This window comes from Delphinus delphis, chromosome 20 (assembly GCF_949987515.2).
Source record: "Delphinus delphis chromosome 20, mDelDel1.2, whole genome shotgun sequence".
Lineage (NCBI taxonomy): Eukaryota > Metazoa > Chordata > Mammalia > Artiodactyla > Delphinidae > Delphinus > Delphinus delphis.
This window is the reverse complement of record NC_082702.1, coordinates 8,267,440-8,287,708: the sequence shown is the minus strand read 5'-3', so window position 1 is coordinate 8,287,708 and position 20,269 is coordinate 8,267,440. Positions and strand designations below refer to the sequence as shown.

The window sequence follows — 20,269 nt, the reverse complement described above, 5'->3', positions numbered from 1 at the left end:
GGAGCCAGTGTCGGGCTCTGACCTTTTATCCCCAGAATAGAACTGGAAGGATAGTTTTGAAAATGAGGATTAGAGCAGAGGGCATCGATTCATACAATGTTTCAGCAGGCACGTTGAGTGATCAGTCTAAGCCTGGCCTCTGCTGGCCTTCGTGTGTGTGAAGATGGAGAGGACATCTGGCCTCCAGGAGCTCTAGGGTAAGCCAGGAATGTGTGTAAACGAGCGACGACCTGACTTCAGGAATAGACATGCACAGTGGCTCAGAGGGGATGTTTGCCCTTCCTCTTGCTCCTCTCTTCCCTTCCTTTCTTCCTGCGTAGTTCGGGGGGGGGGGGGGGGGGGAGGGGCAAGGTAGCCATCCATGCCTTGGGCTCTGTCACACCACCCAGCGCAGACGTGGCACATTTCCATCACTGCAGAGTTCTACTGCAAGGCCCCGGTTTCGACAGTTGTGACACACTGTTACACGCTATCAAAGGGTGAGCTGTTATGGCTGTACCCCCAGAGCCCAGCACGGACACAGAGCAGGTGTTCAACAATTATTTATTGAAAAGAATGACAGAACCCCAGACCCCAGCTGAAACCATCCCCTCCCACACACACACCTGACTATCAAAACCCGCACCCGGCAACACCAGATTGCTGAGCACCTGAGGCGACGCCCCTGGGCCCCCTCCGCCCCCAGCCCCCAGGGAGAGCAGGGGGCCTAGTAGAAATCTTCCAGGTCGGAGTCTGGCTCTGCGCCTTGCTGGTTCTGAATCTGACTTTGCTTCCGGTACAGACAGGCCACCTGAAGCGAGAGGGTGGGTGGTGGGAGGGTCAGAAGCCCTGGGGCTGCCCCACCCCCTTCCATGCCAAGCCAGGCCAGAGCCCACCTTCTCCAAAAAGCAGGCCTGGCCGGGCAAGCCCACCCCTGGGCCAACCACCCACCCTCTACCGCGGGCCTCACCTGGGCACTGGTGGTGGCCTCCTCCGGCTTCTTGTCCTCACGGACGCAGATAAACCGAGGGAAGCGGAGGGAGATTCCCTTCTCGCTATCCACCTGTGGAGGCGAGGCGCGGTGGGTGGAGTGGTGATGGGGACCAAGCAGCTGTCCAGCCTGCTCCCCAGGCAGCAATTCCCCATCCAAAGTCTCCTCCCCACTCCTGCGCCTCTGGCCTGTTTCCTGATCCATACAATGGGGCTAAGCGATGGGTCGTTGTAAAAATTAAATACGGTCATTTAGCGCTTGGGGCCGCTCCCCGGACCAGGAGTGTGTAAGAAATACAGGCTGCGGTGGCTGTGCTTTATGCTGCTGTTATTATTATTAGGGTCAAGAGGGGTGGATTCTAGATCCAGACTGTGAGGTTCAAATCCCAGCTCTCGACTCTCTCGAGAGCCTTGTGACCCTGGGCCAGTTACGCTCCCCGAGGCTCTATTTTCCCATCTGTAAAATGGGATGGTCAGTGTCTTGGTGAGGATGAGTGTGAACAAGTGACATGCCTGCTTCACCTAAATGCTCGATAAATGCTGTTCCCATCTCTTTATTACCAGGGGCCCCCCGACTTCCCGAGACGGTGCAGGAGTGAGAAATTTCAGGAAGGAAACTAGATAAAAAGTATGAGCGTTGCCTTTACATGGAAGTCAGCTGCTAAGCTGGAAAGCACATGCTAGCTTTTGAAGGATCAGAAAAAATCCCAGAGGGAGTATGCACTTTAAGATTTCCTGTTCCTCGGTCAACTATATTTTAATTAAAAACAAAAAACAAAAAACCTCCAAATTGATGTTTCTAAGAATCCACAAAGAGAAAACAATATAATTTGCATTTTAACAATGTTATTAAGATTTGGGATCTCTGTGGATTTTAGGGTTGAACACCTTGGTTGACAATAAGCTGAATTTTTGTGCTTATAAAAGACATATCTGCAACAGTAAAAAAAAAAAAAAAAAAAAAATTCCTGATCTTCGGAAGGAGGATGCTAAGAGCTCTCCTAGTGATGGTGGGGGAGTGTTTCCCCGGGGACACTGATCCTCTAGCAGATGCGGAGGACAGAACCACCATGAGAGAAATTAGCCAAGGAATGTTAGAACTCGGTAGCGTGAAAATTGACTACAGTTGAGAAAGAAACGCAGTAGTGGACCTAAATGCTCAGCAGGAAGTATCCTAAATTTTTACTGAAAAGAACTGTTTTCAAAAATTACTTAAGAGCAGAATGTGAGATTATGATATTTAAGAAAGAGATTAAAAAAAATGATACCGATCAACTTATATACAAAACAGAAACAGACCCACAGACACAGAAAACAAACTTATGGTTTACCAAAGGGGGAAGGCGGGGTGAGGGATAAATTAGGAGTTTGGGATTAACGGATATACACTACTATATATAAAGTAGATAAACAATAAGAACATACTATATAGCACAGAGAACTACTGAATATTTTATAGTAATAAAGGGAAAAGAATCTGAAAAAGAATATATATATATATATATATATATATAACTGAATTACTTTGCTGTACACCCTGAAACTAACACAACATGGTAAATCAACTATACTCCAATAAGAACATAAAATTAAAAAAATAAAAATAAAAAAAATTTTTAAATCAAAGAAAGCAATTTCACGGTTTTCTTTCTACTCCTGGGGAATTTCTTTTTTTAAATTTTTTAATAAGACTTTGACCTCATTATCTGAAACCCAAATACAACGCAAGCTCCAGTCTTCCTAGGCATTACCCAGGAAGCTCAGACATGGGCTCCAAGATCCCCTCCCCCCGTTTCCCCACCCTCCCAGCTGGTTCCTTCGGAGGGTCTATTCCAGGGTCCCCCAGTTACTCACCAGGCCCCGGGCAGCCGGGTAGATGGGGGAGAGGGAGAGGTCTGCGCACTTCACCTCCCACACGGCACTGGGGTCCAGCCAGTGGTCAGGGGCCACAGCGCCGTCGGCCCGGACATAGGAGCGTGGGGCGGGCAGCACCAGGGCCTGCAGCCAGTGGCGGGAATAAGGGAGAAAGCGTCTTGGATCTCAAAGTCAAGGCTGAGGGGAGGGTTGCAGGGGCGGGACTGGAGAGTGAGGAAAGAGGGAGGAAGATGGGGGAAGGGGATAGATACAGATGCCCCTCCAAGTAAAAAGCTGGTGGTAGGTGGAGCTGGGGGGTGATGGGGGAAACGGGAGAAACGACAGAGACCCTGGGAGCTGAGCCAAGAAATTAAAGGCAGAGAGAGTCAGAGAGAGGAACCGAGACCCAGAGACGGGGAGTCAGAGACCTAGAGGGGAGGGGGGACCAAGAATGGGACAGACAGGACCAGAGACACCAACACACAGGAAAGCCAGAGCACGCCCCAAATGCCTGGGACCAGGACAGCAAACACCGCGACGACTAGGGGCTCCACTGGCATCCTAAGGGCGAACTCGGGGGGAACGAGCAACACGCCCTCCCTGAGCCTGTCTCGGGCGCGGCCAAGGCACTGAGCCCGGGGAAACGACGCTCCCCTGACCGGAGGCTCTGGCCGGTAGCTGGCAGGGCTGGGACGGGAACTTGGACGTGCTGCACTACTCGGAAGCCAGCTCCGCAGTGCCGGGTCCGCGCCCCGAGCCTCCCGAGCCTCCCGGAGGGCGAGAGCCCCAGGCACACACGGGGGTGGGGGCGGGGGGGCTCACCTGGAGGGTCTGGTGATGCTCCTCTAGCTCCTCGTCGCTGAAGCCCGTTCCGAGCTGCGAGGAGGATAGGGGAGTCAGAGGCTCCACGTGCTCCCAGCGCCCGGCCCCCGAGGTTGAGTCACACCCACTCCCTTCCCGCTTCTGCGGCCCCCCAGCTCCCGGCACCTTGCATATGGCCTGCAGTTCCTCGCTCTCCTCGTCGTAGGCGGCCAGCAGGAAGCCCCCGTACCGGCCGGCCCGCTTTCCCCGGCCCAGGTAGGCGCCGATCACCACGAGGTCCAGGGTGTCGCCCACGCCATCCAGGTAGTCCTTCTTCAGCTGGGAGGAGGGAAGGTGGGGGGTGAGAGTGGGACGCTCGGGTGTGGCTCCCATCGCTGGAGCTTAAGCAGAGGTGCGAGGAGGGGCTGGGTGAGAAGACCCATGACAGTCACCGAGAGGAGACTGGACGTGGAACAGGTTTCTAGGCTGCAAGGGCTGATGAGAAAGAGGGGACTCAAATGCGAAGAGGAGGCAGGATCGAGGGGACAGGTCAGGTGGGGAGACCCCAGGGGTCACCCCGGAACCCCCCTCCATTCGACATGGAGGCGCATTCCACTCCTTCACACAGAGAACATTTATCCATTCATTCCAAAGACATCAATTAAGTGCCAACTGTGTGCCAGGCAGGAGCCCAGCCGTGGGGATGCAACAGCGAGTATTTCTTGACACTGGCAAGGTTTGTACCTGCACAGCCGCTTACAGCTTAGTGGGGGCGGGACAGACCATAAACAGCTAAAAAACACACAGGGAGGGATCTCCCTGGTGGTCCAGGGTAAGACTCCGCGCTCCCAATGCAGGGGGCCCAGGTTCGATTCCCGGTCAGGGAACTAGATCCCGCAGGCAGGCCGCACCGAAGATCCCATGTGCCGCAACTAAGACCCGAGCAGCCAAAATAAGTAAGTAAATATTTAAACAAACAAACAAACAAAAAAACACACACAGGGAAACCCTGTCCACAGGCTCCGCCAGCTCAGCGCCCGGCTATCTCCCGCTTGGGTCTCCTGGCCCCCTCCTCACTGCTGCCTCTCTGCTCAAGCTCCCATCACCTCTTACCGGACAGCTGCCTTCCGCCTGCCTGCTCCCACTTCTGCCCAGCACCCCCGCACCCGTCCACCACCCGCGGAGCGGCCGGAGGACTTGTGCCAAACGACAGTCAGACCAGGTGACTCCCCCTTAAAACCTCCGCTGGCTTCCTGAAACCCCTGGAGGAAAACCCAGTTTTACCACCCAGTGCTGGGTGATCTGGGACCCACTCTCTGCCCTGACCTCACCTCACGCCTCGATGGTCCTCGACCCCTGCACACACCAAGCTTGTTCCTACCCCAGGGCCTCTGCACTTGCTGCCCGCGCCCAACCCCCACCCACATGCTCCACCCCTGATCTTCACATGACCGACCACTTCCTATCATCCACGTCTCGACCCAAACACTGCCTCTGGAAAGGCTTTTCCCAATCACCCGAAGTACTGCAGACCCTCCCTGGCCCCAAGTGGACTTGCTTTCTTCATAGCACTCATCACTCCCCGACTTTATCCCGTTTGCATCATGGCTGACTTCCTGGCGGAAGGCAAGCTCAGAGGGAACAGAAAGCTCCTTGGGCTCCCTCACCCCCACATCTGGGGTGCCTAGCCGGGCGGTTCTCCACCAGTCCTTGGTGAATTTGCTCGTGCCGACTCACTAGGGGAGCAGAGCCGAGGCTGGCTGCAGTGAGAGGCGGGAGGGACTGAGCAAAGGGCTCTGGGGCTCATATGGGGTGGATGTGGGGACTGGGCATGGACCACCCAGCAATGGGCAGGCTTCCGGTCCCCAGCTCAGCAAGAAAGGGGGGCGGGGGCAGGCGGCACCTTGAGCCAGTTGTGCGACCTCTTGGCGATCTCGTAGGTGGCGTCCACATCCAGGGTCTTCACCATCAGCCCCTCGCAGGAGTCTGGGGGACACATGAGAGCCCTGTGAAGCCCCAGCTCACAGCCTCACAACAGACGCAGGCAGGGTTCTGGTCCAGTCGTCCAGGGTGGGGTTGGGATGGGTGCAGATCTTGGGGGGTGGGCGGAGGGGGCGCAGACCTTGGCGGATGCCCTTACCTTTCACCGACTGCTCCAAGAACTCGGCGATCTGGTCCGTGTCCTTGGTGTCCAGAGAGGTGGCAAAGACAAACTCGCCCTCCGTCTCCACGAAGTTCTCCCGGAGCAGCTGCCGGCGTCGGGAAAGGGGCTCACGTACCAGGGACTGTGGGGCAGGATGAGAGAGATGGGGCATCATCGTGGAAATAAAGAGAAGAAACCCTGACCTCGGGAGAAGCAGGAAGCGGATGGGTCACATGTCATCATGTGGCTTATGGAAATGAGTGTGAAGAGGGGCATTATTTTATATTTTTGCCAATTCTCTCATGTCTGGCTTAACAGAGGCTGGATTCTCACATCTGCTTCTGCATTCGGACGGCTACAAAATGTCGTTCAGGTTGCAGGACAGGAAGAAAATCCCCCTCACACAGATGCTGGGAAAGGGAGGGCCTTACAGTCCACATTTTGAGAACCACTGCCCGAGTGTGGCCTCCGGGCTCAGTGATGAAACTCTAACCGCTGGCTCCCAAGCTCTCCCCCCTCACCTCAAGTCATGCCCCAGCTGACCCGGACACGATGCCAGAACTCACCTCTCCATTGAGGTAGATGAGGTCGAAGGCGTACAGACACACCTGCACCTGGATCTCTGCCGCGTCCACCTCCTGGGTCAGGGCAGGATGGAGACCAGGAGCGGGGGAAGGTGAGACGGGGCCCAGTTGGGTCCCTTCCCATTATGCCCGAGGCAGACACCCCTGTCACCTGCCATCCCCCCCCTTCTCCCCAGCCAACAGGCCGCACACCTGTGAGGGCATCAATGCTGCCAGCCACACGCACTGAATTGGGATGGCTCTTGGCTAATCCTAACCACCTCATTCACCACTGCTAGGTATTTGCTCTCCCAGCCTCCCTCGCAGCTAATGGGGGTGACATGACACAACTCTGGCCAATGAGAGTAAAGAAGATTGCTGGGGTGCAGGTTGCGGGGGCTCCTAGAACAGATCTTTCATAATAAAACAGATGTTGGAAAAGAGGCCTTCCCTCCTTCCAACTTGGCATGCTGGGATAAGAATGTGATGGCTGGAGCTGTGGCAGCCACACTGCAAAAGGCTGAGAGAACTACAACCCAACTGATAGCTCTGTCTCTCTGGGATTGCACAGGACTGGGTGGAAGATGAGGGCAGGCGGTGGAGGGGTGGGCAGAGACTACCTTGCGTTTGCGGGTGGTGAGCACTTGGAATGGCTGGATCTGCTTCTTTTCCCGGTCCCAAGCCACAGCTTCCGCGTCCAGGATGAAGGATGTGACTGATGGGAGTTTAATCTGAAAGGTGAAGAGGGGGACCCAGGACTGGTGAGAAGTGGCGGATGAGGCCAAAAGACAGACGCAGGGAAACAAATATCTTTTTCCTTCTGCAGCTCTGAAGATCCACTGACAAACTGACGTCAACCTTAAAGAGACACATGTGAACACAGACCCCTTCTCTTGTTCCCCACTGAGAGGGGAAAAAAACTATGTTTTCTGAGGACTTACTATTTGGTCCCACAAGCTGGAAACCAAGGAGCCTTTGTCATCTTCCTCTTCCTCCCACTTCACACTCAATTACCCCGTGAACTTGTCCGTTTCCACTCTGAAACTGCTAAGCTGTCCACCTGTCACCACCTTGCTGAGCCCAGTCCAGCCTAAGCCACAGCATCCTACTGGTCTCCCCGCTCCTGCACTGACCCTGTCCAATCCACTCTCCTCATAGCAGCCAGGCTGCTCTTGGCAAACCCCAAATCTGATCACTTCTCATCCCTGCTAAAAACCACCCTACAGCTCCCCAAAGCTGTGGGACCTCTCCTTGGTCAGCCCGTGGCCCTTCCTCGCCTCACCTGTCCCCCTCAGACTCACGCTCTGTACCCCAATGCACTAGCCTTTCTGTTTCTTGAATGGGCTGTGCCCCTCCAACCACCGGGCCTTTGCACATGCTGTTTACGCTAGAATCTGCACGACTCCAGGGGCACCATTCCCACTGTACCCTGGGCTGTGCTTGGTGATGGCCTTGCTTTCCTGACACCAAGTCTAAGTCTTATTCTTTTAAAGGCTCCAATGAATGCTGGACCTTTTCTTCAGCGCCCGATCTCTGAGTGTACTCATAGAGGCAGCAGCGGGACTCTGACGAAGATGTGCCTGCCCCGCCCTCTCTGTTAAAGCCCCAGCCTCCAGCACAGGGCTCAGCACAGGGCAGTCGCCCAACAAATACTTGTTGAATGAATGAGCGAAAGAAGCCAGATACAAAAGACCCTGTACCATCACCACGTATCTGGAGCTCTAGCAGAGGCAAAAACGAACCTGTCCCAACGAAAAAGCAGATCAGTGGCTGTTGCCTCAGGAGATGGCTGATGGGGGCGGGGACAGGGGCCTACTTGGCATGGGGCATGGGGAAACATTCTGGAGTGACGAAAACACGGAAACATTTTACATGCTGATTACGTGGGTGTATGAACTTGTCAAAACCCTTCAAACTCTATCAGAACCTTTTACAAAGCTACACCTTAAGCTGGTTTAAAACAACAGTGCTTGGCATGTACCAGGAACTCCTTTAATGTCTGTGCCGTATACTGTTACTTCTGTCCTGCTGCTTTAGGAAAGAGCAAGTTTCCTTATTAATTAGGGAAGGCAGGAGAATGGCTCTCTGACTCCTAAAAAAGGCCCCAAACCGCCCCCTTGAGGGCAGAGACGTCCCCGGCTCCAGGGCCTTCGAGACTCAGCCCTAGTTAGGCTGTGGGGCCAGTCTGCAGGCTGCCTTCACCCTCATCCCAAACCCTCTCCCTGTCAGAGAGCAAGATTCTGGCTTCCCCAGCCTCTGCTGCACCAGAGTGGCCATGGCAACCAGTGCTGGACAAGGACCCCCATGCTGGAGTCAGCCGGGGGTGGTAGGAGGCACCCAGAAAAGCACTAACTTTGTGGGAAGCGACAGAAACTGGAACCCCTTTCCTGACTGTCTGGAAGCGTGGTGGCTACTTGGAGACCATAGGGGACAGGCACTGGGATGAAAGGAACCAGCCAAGGACAGTAGAGGACAGAGGACCAAGCTGGGTTTGGGAGGACCCTGGTGCTCAGCTGAGCCAGCCTAGGGCCACCCGCCTTCAGATTTGAGAAGAAAATAACATCTGCAGTTGTTCCATTATTTGCAGCCCAACACACTCCAATCTCCTTCCCATCAACCCCTGCTGTGCCGAGCTGGCCGGGCTGGGCCTCAGTTCCCTGCACCCGTAAGTGCAGCCCCGGCCCCCATGTGAGTGAGAGGCAGCGGCAGGTGCCCACCTTGTGGATGCGGCTGATGATATCAGGGTACCTTCCGGTGTTGTCCTCCTGATTCCTGCTGAAGATCTTCACCTCGCCGCCTTCCAAAACGTGGATCTGCCACAGTGGGGGAGCGGAGAGGGACTCAGGGCCGGGTCTCCCCCAGGGGCCCCTCCTTTCTCTTCTTCACCCCACTTTCATTGGCAGACGGTTCCAGAAGCTCTGGAGGAGGTACTGGTGCAGAGACCTGAGTGAATCCTCTCCTTGGTTCAAACAGCACCTCCCGGCCCTGTGTGTGGAAGTCCCCGCCACCTCTGCTTCATCTCCAATCCCTACCCTCCTCCCCCTGCAAGCACAGGCACTGACTCTGCGTGTATGTGCTGATCTGTCTGGATGTTGTTAGGCCGTAAACATCATTCTGGGTTTTATGATTTTAATTTATTCATTTTACTACGTCTGGGCCACAGGCCTTGAGTAGTGCTACATACGTGCCACCTAACACGTATATTATCCCAAGAAACAGTAGTGTGTGTGTATGACGTAACATACGACTTTAAACATATGTATGTATTTTTTAAAATCACTGTCACCATGGTAACTCACTTTGTTCATTTTCTTCTCGGCACTGTATTTCAAAGACCCATCTGCGTTGTTAAGCGTCTACTGAATCCACCGTGTGCAGCCTCCTCAAGGCACCACAGGGTGGCGCCCACCAAGCTCGCTTATCCATCCGCAGGTGAGGATCAGGGCGGAGCCGGCCCCAACCCCCCCAGGACAGAAGAGCCACAAGGAGCATCCTTACAGCCCAGACCAAGGACACCTCCGGCCCTGGGAGGCACCCGTTACATTAATACACCCACCAGCAGGGCACGAGTGCAGCCAACGCTGCTTGAGCTCCCACTGCCGTGGGTCAGGACTGTGACGATATCATCAAAACTGATTCTCAGAGAAGCCAGTCAGGTGGCTATGAGCGCGGATTGCCCGGAGATGGGAACTACAGCCCCGAGAGATGCGCACGACCAGATGGCTTGGAACTCAGGTCTGAGGGACCCCACGGCCCTGCTCGACGGCATGCCCCTTTCTGCAGAAGGGATGTGTCCACCCCCTTACCTGTGCCCTCTGCCCATCGTATTTGTACTCGCAGGTGAAAGCTGCCTCCTCAAAGCGCCTCAGGACCTCGCTGACGCCCCGCGTTGGGTGGGCCAACATTGGTTTCAGGGGGACCCCTGGGGGGGGTTGCGATGAGAGTGAGGTCAGGTAGACGGGGTGGGGGGGCACATTAGGGTGACAACCTCAGGATGACGAAGTGATGAGACAGAGGGAACCTGGGTGGCTGAGCCCCGGAGTGCCGCGCAGCCCCTCCCTGGCCTCCTGCCTCCCTCTGGACTCTTACGTACAAGAAAACAAGAGTCTGTCTGCCTGCCTGCCTTGCCTTTTGGAGTATCTCTGGTGTAGCAGCTCTAACACAGAAGCGGGAAGTCCCAGCAGGAAAAAACCGCTTTTGGCACAGGGGACAGGACTGACTTTGGAGGAGAGGGTCCTGCGGCTTCTGAGACGGGTGAGCTCTGGGCAGCGGGCCCTCCCATGGCCGCCCTGGAGGGCAGAAGCCAAGGCCAGGTGGAGGGAGTGGAGCTGGAAGGCGGCCAGCCCAGCGCCTGGGGCCCAGGGTGAGGCTATAGACCGACTCCAGAGGGGCCCGTGGGGCTGGTACCTGGGCTCAGCCTGCAGTGCTCCGGGAGCCGCTCCACACCGTGCTCCAGCAACACGGGGACGATCCGGTCCAGGTCGGGCACCTCGCTGGGGTGGGGGCGAGAACAAGGTGGGGCATGTGTTTCTAGAACTCTGCTCTCTGGCTGCAAGATCCACCTCTGCCTGCCACCTGGCCCCAGGGCCTACTCCTGCCTATCCCCGACTCCCCTTGTCGCCCTGTTTCTGTCGCAGTCCTCCCTCAGTATCACTATATATCACTCTGACTCTGTCTCCCTCGAGCCGGGCCCGCCATCGCTCCCCAGTCTGTCATCATGAGATGAGCGATTCTCTACCTGGGCTACATGTCACAGCCACTCAAGGATGTGTTCAAAAAAGTGTTTCTTCAAGGCCAGCCTCCACTTGCAAAGATTCTGATTTAACTAGCCTGGGCAGGCCTGAGAGCGGCAGTCTGTAGGTGCCCACGCAGGGGCAGAGTTAAGGCTGCCGCCCTGGCCCCAGAGGCTCTGCAGGGCTTGTCTGTCTTGTGTATCCAGCACCCAAGGGGCCTGGCCCAGAGCAGGTGCCCCATGGGCACTTGTGGAATGGCTCGTTTGCCCTCCTGCTGCTGACACTCCATCTGGGCTGTCACCGTCCCGCTGTGGCCAGCCCTGGGTCGGTAGCTAGCCAGGTCCCTCCATGTGGCTCTCTCTGGAGCCCTCACCATCACTCCACAGACATCCTCTCCGTGACTGTCACGACCCCTCACTGTGCGTCAGTCACTAGCCCCCATCTGGGGCTCTTGTGGCCTTTCCACATGCACAGTCCTGTTTGGAACTTGAAAACCTCTTGATACCTCCTCCTCTTCTCTGTGTCTGCATCTCTCCCTGTCCCTGTGTCACTGACCCTTCACTGTTGGCCATCTTCCCGATCTTTGTCATCATCCCTGTGCCCAGCACCAGTCTCGTCTGGATCACCACCCAGTGCTCTGTCACTAGCCCTGTGATGGTCACAGATGCTTGCTGGCTGCTGGCCCCTCCCACTTCACCCATTACCCCTCGGGCCCTTCCCACCGCCCCCCTCTGGCTCCCCCCACCCCCCTCGCTCTGCCCAGGGCCCCTGGAACTCACCAGAACGTCTGCTTCAGGATCATGCCTTGCTCCTCCAGCCATGTCTTTCTGGCCTCTGCTGTCTTGCCCTTCCCAGCATCCACCACGGCTGGGGGGAATTCTAAGACAAGCCCCAGCAGAAGAGGCTTTGGGATGGGCCCAACCCCGCTCAGCCACCCAAGTCCACGGTGGGTGGTGGCGCCAGGGATGGTGTCCGCAGGGGAGAGAAGCCTGGAGTGGCAGTGGGAGGTGGGAACCACGTGTAGGGGTGGGCGTGGGCATGGACTTCTGACAAGGAGAAGGGCAGCCAGGTTAACTCGAGTGGTGGGCACGGGGCCGGCCACGGGGGCTCACCTTGACCTGGCGGGGTGAGGCTCACGGCCTGGGCGAGGGCCGCCAGCACTGACTGCTCTGCCAGCCCGAGGCGCAGCCGTCCACTCAGGGCTCTGGGGAGACAGCAGGTAACGGGGAGTGGGCTTGTCCGTACCTGTCCGACCCCGCCCTCTACCCCTTGCTCCTCTCTCCTCCAGTCTCCCCAACCTCGACCCTCTCCTCAAAACCAGAGCAACCTCCAGAGCCGGAAGTGACCTGAGATCACACAGCCCCGCTTAACAGAGGAGGAAACAGGCCGGCCAGTAACCACCATGACTGCTGGCAGCGCCTGCGGACAGAACTAGGGGCCTTGCAGGCGTCTCTGCCTCTCTCCTCAGCTGCGCTCTGAGAAACTGGAGTGGCTCAGGGAAGGAGGGGCAGGGCCGGAGCTGGGCCTGGAACTGGAAGGCAGCCTGCCCCAGGGGTGCCAGAGTGTGATGGTCAGGAACCTGTCCCCGCCACACGCCCTGCTTTGAGCCAGCAACCTCAGGCAGGAAGCTTCACCTCCCTGTGCCTCCATCTCCCCTTCTGTAAACTGGGGTGAGGCTAACAGGGCCCACCTTCAAGAGCTGCAGGGAGGAAGAAAGCACGTAGCATGGGGCAGGGTACCCAAGAAACACTCCAACGACTATGTCGGACAAACACTTCAAGGATGGCTACCACTTGGCTACCTTGCTTACTGTCCCCACCCAGGCCAAGGCAGACATCACTAATCAAGTGCGGCACTCTTCACCCACGAGCCCCCACCCTTTTCCAGGCAGTGCTACTGAGAAGAGGAGCCGGCTGTGAAAGGAAGCCTATGTTCCCATCCCGCCCCCTCAGGGCCCAGGCTCCTCTCTCACGCTGTTCTCATCCAAGGGCGGTCGGGGCACTAGCAGTGATACAGCTGCCAGTCCCTCTCCACTCCACCTCTCCCCACCCTCACAGGCCCCCATACTCACCTGGCGATGAATCGTGCTTCTGAGTGGCGGCAGGCCACAAAGAGGCCTTTGATGACGTCCATCTTCTTGGCTGTGGACTGAAGATGTGGGGGAAGGGCAGTCAGTGCCTGGGGTGAAGGGAGGGGAGGGGACCACACCTCCCCACCAACCATGCTGCCTGGGGAGCTGCCACTCTTGGAATACCTGCCCCCATCCCCCCCCTCGCTCCCCCATCCCACGGCCACGCGCGCACAGCGCGGTGAAAAGCTCGCTCTCTTCTTGCCTCCCACCCTAGCTTTGCTCAGCACGTGTTTATGGAGCCGTGTCCCACGGCCCACACTAGATCAGGGCTAGACTCTCAGGAAGAGGTTCCCTCGGTCTTGAGAGCAGCAGAAGGAAAGGAAGCTCTGATCCCACAAGCAGGACCAAGGCGATCCAGCCCTGAACAGTCTAACCAGAGCCTTTTGGGTCCCCAGGGGCAAAGGGTCTGGAGAGCGGGTGAGCCGCCTGCCCACTCACAGCGCTGCCGGCCAGCTGCGCGATGTCCCGGAACTTGGTGAAGACGCCGGAGGCGGTGAGGGCGGGTGGGGGCAGCATGAGCCTCTGGGTGCTGCGGCTGCTCTCGGCCACCAGCCCCACGTCGCCCTTCTCGGCCGCCTCGGCCCGGACCGACTCGAGCTGCCGGCCTTGGGGGGCGGAGAGAGAGGGTGCTGAGGGCAAGGAGAGGTGTGGCCACACGGCTCCCGGCTCCAGGCGGCCTGGATGATGAACCCGTCTACACCAGAGGGGATGTCTGGGGTGGTGTCATCAGTGTGTAGACGGGACTTAAAGCCTTGGGGTGGAATGCGATCACCAGGGGAGCAAGTGTAGACGGAGAAGGCGGCCAAGGGACCCTCTGCCTGTCCTCCAGTCGCTCACTAACATCCTCTGGCAGAGCCCAGTGGGCCTTTGCTTGTTTTCTGTCACCTTATCCTTTTGAAGTCATCAATTTAAATACAGTGGAGGTGCTCTGGCCTTACTTATTGTCTAGGCTGGGTCCCATGGACACCCCTTGCTGTAAGAGTAGGCAGCTGGACCCCTATGTTCATAGCAGCACTAGTCACAATAACTAAAACATGGAAACAACCTGAATGTCCATCAACAGATGAAGGGATAAAGACGTGGCACATACATACAGTGGGGTACTACTCAACCATATAAAAAGAACAAAATAGTGCCCTTTGCAGCAACGTGGATGCAGCTAGTGAAGTCAGACAGAGAAAGACAAATACCATATGATATCACCTATATGCGGAATCTAAAACATGACACACATGAACTTATCTACGAAACAGAAACAGACTGACACAGAGAACAGACTTGTGGTTGCCAAGGGCAGTGGGTGGGGTAGGGAAGGAGTGGGAGTTTGGGATTAGCAGACGCAAACTATTATATATGGGATGGATAAACAACAAGGTCCTACTGTGTAGCACAGGGAACTATATTCAATATCCTGTGATAAACCATAATGGAAAAGAATAGGAAAGAGAATGTATATATATTGGGTTGGCCAAAAAGTTTGTTTGGTTAGTGAATACATTGTTCAAGAAAGCTCTTGGTGAAAATGAAAAATGTGTCTTTTATTTTTACTTAAAACCGAACGAACTGTTTGGCCAACCCAACATATGTATAACTGAGTCACTTTGCTGTACAGCGGAAATTAACACAACATTGTAAATCAACTCTACTGCAATAAAATACATTCTAAAAAGAGCAGGAGGCTGGGAAGGTGGAGGCAAGTTATCACAACAGCTCTGCCTAGCCATTCTCAACCTATCAGAACCACAGGCCCTTCCCAGGACAGGCATTTTGTGTCACTCCTCTCTACTCCGGAAGAAATGCAGAGATGACACAACTTACCCACACGTATCAGGTCAGCACAATGCCCCAACTCATGTACGAAGGAAACAGAGGGAAAGCAATTCACAATGAAAAAGCACGCATTTCAATCTCTGGCCGCTTGGCCAGAGATTTTTTTTTTTTTTTTGACAACGACCTACACTTATCTATTCCATAGCATCGCCGATATGCAAAATACAAAGCAGGTTCTGGTGTCTGGATCCACCCCAACTCACTTCCAAAACAATTATATTCCAAAGTTTTATCTGGAAGCCATGAGGACATGACCGAGTTGCCAGGCCCCGTGCCTGTAAGTGCTATCGCCTGACCAACTCTCCACACCCCTTGGGCCGGGCAGCCGAGGGGGGCCTGAGGAGACACGTGTGAGCGTGAACACGGAAGGACGCAAACCGCCTCGGCCCCTTGGTCCCGTCTGGCAGCAAGGCCGGGCAGCACTGGCTGCCGCCTACTCTCCACTCCTCACTATGTAAGGAGGAGAAATCCTTCTTCCTTTGCGCCAGCGTGGCTGGGTTTTGTGTTACTGGCAGAGGGAAGTATCCTAGTGGACACAGTCTGCAGCGGGTCTGGTGCGATGTCAGCACCTAATGAATGTGTCTTGAGCGAACGCGTGGGAGCGTTCTGATCTCAGCTCCTCTGGTTCCGACGACCCCATGACTCTCTTCCATTCCTGGTCAATCTTCCTCAGGCACCTTGTCCTCTCACGAAACCCTCAAACCTCTTCTTCCTTAAGCGCTGGTGCTGCGCAAGGTGTGACTCAAAGCCCCGCCCCTCTCCTCCCCAGAGACCCTGTCCCTGGGCACGAGAACTGGCCAGCACGTAACCAGGACTCCAAAGTTCAGGGCTCCCAGATCCTGCTCTGTGACCCAGATCTCCTGAGCTTTGTTTCCTCGACTGTTGGGTGGCCCACAGATACAGGTTGGTCCCAAGCTGAATTTAGTAACTTCCCCTGGACCGGCCTGCCCCTCAAGGTGTCCTGACCTGGTGGTGGGTCCATCATGATGGACCCGGGGGTATTCTTCTCACCTCCTCCATCCCTGACCCCTGCATGCAGTTCCCTCCTGGGCCCCGTCTCCCTTCTCTTGCCCTCTCCTCTGCTGCCCACAGCTCCCCTGGACCTCTGCCCCACTTCCTCCCCGGCCTCCTGGTTTCCTGTCCATCCTCCACACGGGCCCAGAACTAACCCTGCCCTTTGCCTGCTCAGGACCTTTCCACAGCTCCCTGACGCCGTCACAATAAACACGGAGCATTCCAGGCCCTTGGTGGGCAGGAGGTCCCGTCCACATGGCCAGCCAGCCTCTCCTAAGCACCGAGGGCTCGGCCCTCGGAGGCTGCCAGCCCCGCCCACACCCTGCTCTTTCCTCATCTCCCCTCGTGACTCTGCTGGTCAAAGCCCAGCTACCTCCACAAGCCCCAGCCCTCAGTCCCGGCCCAGTCCTGCTCTGGGCCTGCAGCACCTCCTCCCACCCCGACCGGGTCTCAGCGCAGACCTGGTCCTGCTCTCCCCCCGCACCCCGCTCGCTGCCCTCGCTCTCCCCGTCTCTCCACCTTCCCAGTCCCCCTCCATCGTCTCCCAGGTGCTCCCGGCCTCTCCACTCCCTCCCTCGAAGCTCCCCCCACCACCGCTGGGGCTTCCACCACAGCGCCCCCCTCACCTGTGGCCTGGGCCACCGCCTTGAGGAGGATGCCGTCACCAATGCCGAGCTCCAGGCCCTGCTGGGGCGGCCCCAGGCGGTTGAGGCTGAGGTAGAGGATGGGGAGGAGGTCAGCAGGTGACAGGGCCGCCACGGAGCGCAGGAGGTTGCTCAGTGTCTCCACCATCCGGAGCCTGCAGGAGGGGACGGGGCAGGGGGATGTGTGTGACCACCTGGCGTTTCAGGACCAATGTGGGGCGGCGGTGGCGGGATAAAAGGAATCCGGGAACAGAGACAAGGAGAGGGCTCACGACCAGTGCCCAGTGTGTGACCCGAGCCACAGGCACCGTCACAGGCTGCTGGGGGGAAAGGAATTCCATTTGACCGTCATCTGTAGAGAAGTAACAGCTGACGCATATGGACTGTTTTCTAGGTGCCGGCACTGGTGTGAAGCCCTCTGCATCCTCTAACTCCCTGAACTCTCACAGCTCCCCTGAGCTAGATATTATCTGATTTTACAGGCAAAGGAACGGAGGCGTGGAAAGATCGTGTAACTTGCCCAAGGTCACAGAGCTAGTATCAGACTGAGGTGGGGTTCTCGCTACAAACAAGACCTGGATTTCCTCTAACGTCGAGGCATGTCAGCCAGGTGGCGGCTACTTCTGACTACCTAGGCTAGACTCCGTTCCTGCCACCAGGAGGTGGGGGCTGTTTCCTCACGCCAGGGGTCTCGGCTCACCCTCACATCTTGCTCTGACCCACAAATGAGGCAGAAATGATTGAGCCTGGGCCTCCAGAGGGCCTGCAGCCACTCTCGTGGCCATGCCCGTGGCCTGTGATCTCGTGTGTCAGGGTGAAGCTGAGAGAGGAGAGGTTAAAAGGATTAAGCAGCTGGAGGCACAGAGGCTGCCAGAGAGACAGAGCCCGAAGGGCCTTCACCCAGCGGCCCCGGCCAGGCCGGCCTGGTTAATTACCGTGCAGAAACCTCTTCGATCTTCTCAAACGTCCGGGCCACAGCCAGGTAAGGGACTCTGCGGGAGGAAAAGAGAAAACAAGAGCTGTGCGTACACCCACGCTGCCCCTCCAGCCACCTTCCTCCCCACACCTGCCTGGGGACAGCCTTGCTAAATCCCCAGATGCACGCAACCCCGCCCAGCCACTGCCTGGGGCTTTCTCTCCGTCCCCTTCAGAGCTGCCGATGGTCTCCCCAAAACACGGAGGGGAGAGATTTGCCAGTTTTCTCCCACTGAAGCCTCCGGAGACAGGGCCTCCCGCAGTGCCAGGGACTGGAGAAGGACAGTCTAGGGAGGGCCAAGCCTCACCTCTGGCCCACCTTCCAGCAAGCATCTTCGACGGGATGGTAGTTGTTCTTGGCAGGATTGTAGCTGGATGGGTCCAGGTGTCTGTGGAGGGAAAAGGGAGACTGTAGGGTAGATGCCTGGGTCGAAGGGAAGTCATTCCTCCCGCTAATATTTATTGAGCACCTACTAAGTGCCAGGTACTATTCCAGGCACAAGGGCACAGAAGAGAATGAAAACAAGTTTGCTAACCTGGAGTTCACATTCCAGAGGGAGAGTCAGGGGGAAAAGACAAAAAAACGTTAAGTGAATAAATCATTTTAGATAAACAATATTTTAGAAAACCAAGTAGGGGGAGGAATCACGATGGTAGGTGCTACTTCAGAGGGCGGCAGGGGAAGGCCAGAGGAGATGTTTGGGCAGAATGATGTGAGGAGTGAGCAGTGTGGGTACCAGAGAGAAGAGCATTCCAAGTGGGGGGAACGGTGAGTGCAAAGGCCCTGCGGCAGACACACGCCTGGCATGTTTGAGGAAAAGAAAAGGGGTCAGCGTGGCTGGAGTGGAGCAGCGTGATCTGAATGCTTTTCAAAGTCCACTCCAAGAGGCAAGGACCTCCCCCGGCCTCTCGGCCAATCCCTCCCTCACACTCTGGCTGGAACAGCAGGAGGAGGGTACAGTCCCTGGGTGCCACAAAGAGCCAGGCACCGTGTTAAGAGCACTACATCTGCTAGCAATCAGCCCTGTGGGCAGGGACTCTTCTACCCTCCATATCCAGATAAGGAAACTGGGCACAGAGTGGTTAAGTAGCTCACCTGAGGTCACACAGCTAGTAAGCAGCACAGTTCCAGAGACTGTTCTAAACCTCTACATTATACATGCCTCTAGAAATGCCTCATACTGACCCCAATAGAGCCACCGCAGTCACGCTCATTTGGGTTAAAATCCCTGCTCCATCACTGACCAGCTGTGTCGTGGTGAGGAAGCAGCTTCCCTCTCTGAACCACAGTGTCTCCATCTATACGATGGAGCCACCAGGAGTCCCTACCCTGACACGTTGTCATGAGGTTAAGGAAGAAATTATGGTGAGGGTTCCCACTCCTTGGTGCACTCTGTGGGGAGCATTTTTAGAACAACACTGACTCCCCAGCCTCAGGCCTCTTCCTCTACCGAATGTGGGGGGACAGAAGGGCGAGGGAGAAGACTTCAGATTTTTTTCAGCTCTTCAGCTGATCCTGATGCACAGACAGGGCTGAAGATGGCTGAGCTGGACAGAGCGTGCTCAGTGAGCTGTAAGGACTCAGCGTTTGGTAAGTGGTGGCCCTCCTGGTCCTTCCTATCATTACAATGAGAGACGGCAGAGCGCGGTGGGTAAGAAATTCTACAGCCACACTGCCTGGTTCAAATCCCAGCTCCACCATACACCCCGTCTGCGACCTCAGCAAGGCAATCAAAATTAGTAACAATAACAATAGCGACAATAATAGCAGCCACAGCTTGCTGAGCTTGCGCATGGCCAGGCCCGAGTCTAAATGCTCCAAACCCTCAGGAGGAAACTGGCCCAGAAAGGCTAAGCCACTTGGCAAGGTCACACAGCTGACAAAGGTAGAGCTGGGATTTCTAACCTCTCCACAATACTGTCCTGCCTCCAAGCCTCACTTTTCTCACCTGTGAAATGGGGATATCAACAGAAACGACGCGCAAAGTCGCTGTGAGGCTTCGCTGCATTAGGATATGGAAGGCACACTGCCTGCTGCCTGGCACACCGTTAACAGTGGATAAGAGAGTGTGTTTTTGCCACTGATAAGCCCCCATTTTAAAAGCAAGGAAATTGGAGGCCCTGAAAGTTTGTCTCCTGGAGGCAGCCATCAGCGATCAAACTGGGAATATGGCATAAGCAAAACCATCACAGGGCATCCCTGGTGGCGCAGGGGCTGAGAATCCGCCTGCCAACGCAGGGGACACGGGTTCAAGCCCTGGTCCAGGAAGATCCCACATGCCGCGGAGCAACTAAGCCCATGCGCCACAACTACTGAACCTGTGCTCTAGAGCCCGTGAGACACAACTACTGAGCCCACGTGCCACAACTACTGAAGCCTGCGCGCCTAGAGCCTGTGCTCCCCAACAAGAGAAGCCACCGCAATAGAAGCCCGCACACCGCAATGAAGAGTAGCCCCCGCTCACAGCAACTAGAGAAAGCCCACACGCAGCAACGCAGACCCAATGCAGCCAGAACTAAATATAAATTAATTAATTAATTAAAAACAAAACAGAAAACGATCATAGTATCACATGAAATAAAAATCAGGACATAAAACTTCATGTCAGACA

The 20,269-nt window shown here is 56.0% G+C and overlaps 1 protein-coding gene across 2 annotated transcripts in view; it reads right to left on the bottom strand.

Annotated features, from left to right (window-relative positions):
• Positions 1-532: 532 nt before the first annotated feature.
• LIG1 (DNA ligase 1) overlaps positions 533-20,269 on the bottom strand; it is a 41,786-nt gene continuing 22,049 nt past the window's right edge. For both annotated transcript variants that reach the window (XM_060000911.2, XM_060000912.2), the window contains 19 exons: positions 17,966-18,046; positions 17,618-17,674; positions 16,665-16,837; positions 13,633-13,799; positions 13,135-13,211; positions 12,176-12,267; positions 11,843-11,942; positions 10,738-10,823; positions 10,137-10,252; positions 9,048-9,143; positions 6,951-7,061; positions 6,334-6,405; positions 5,765-5,909; positions 5,528-5,610; positions 3,811-3,963; positions 3,646-3,699; positions 2,824-2,967; positions 950-1,042; positions 533-790 (listed from right to left, as the gene is read on the bottom strand). In XM_060000911.2, the coding sequence (XP_059856894.1) occupies positions 707-790; positions 950-1,042; positions 2,824-2,967; positions 3,646-3,699; positions 3,811-3,963; positions 5,528-5,610; positions 5,765-5,909; positions 6,334-6,405; positions 6,951-7,061; positions 9,048-9,143; positions 10,137-10,252; positions 10,738-10,823; positions 11,843-11,942; positions 12,176-12,267; positions 13,135-13,211; positions 13,633-13,799; positions 16,665-16,837; positions 17,618-17,674; positions 17,966-18,046 (1,984 nt within the window). In that variant the 3' untranslated portion in view covers positions 533-706. The remainder of the gene's footprint in view (positions 791-949; positions 1,043-2,823; positions 2,968-3,645; positions 3,700-3,810; positions 3,964-5,527; positions 5,611-5,764; positions 5,910-6,333; positions 6,406-6,950; positions 7,062-9,047; positions 9,144-10,136; positions 10,253-10,737; positions 10,824-11,842; positions 11,943-12,175; positions 12,268-13,134; positions 13,212-13,632; positions 13,800-16,664; positions 16,838-17,617; positions 17,675-17,965; positions 18,047-20,269) is intronic.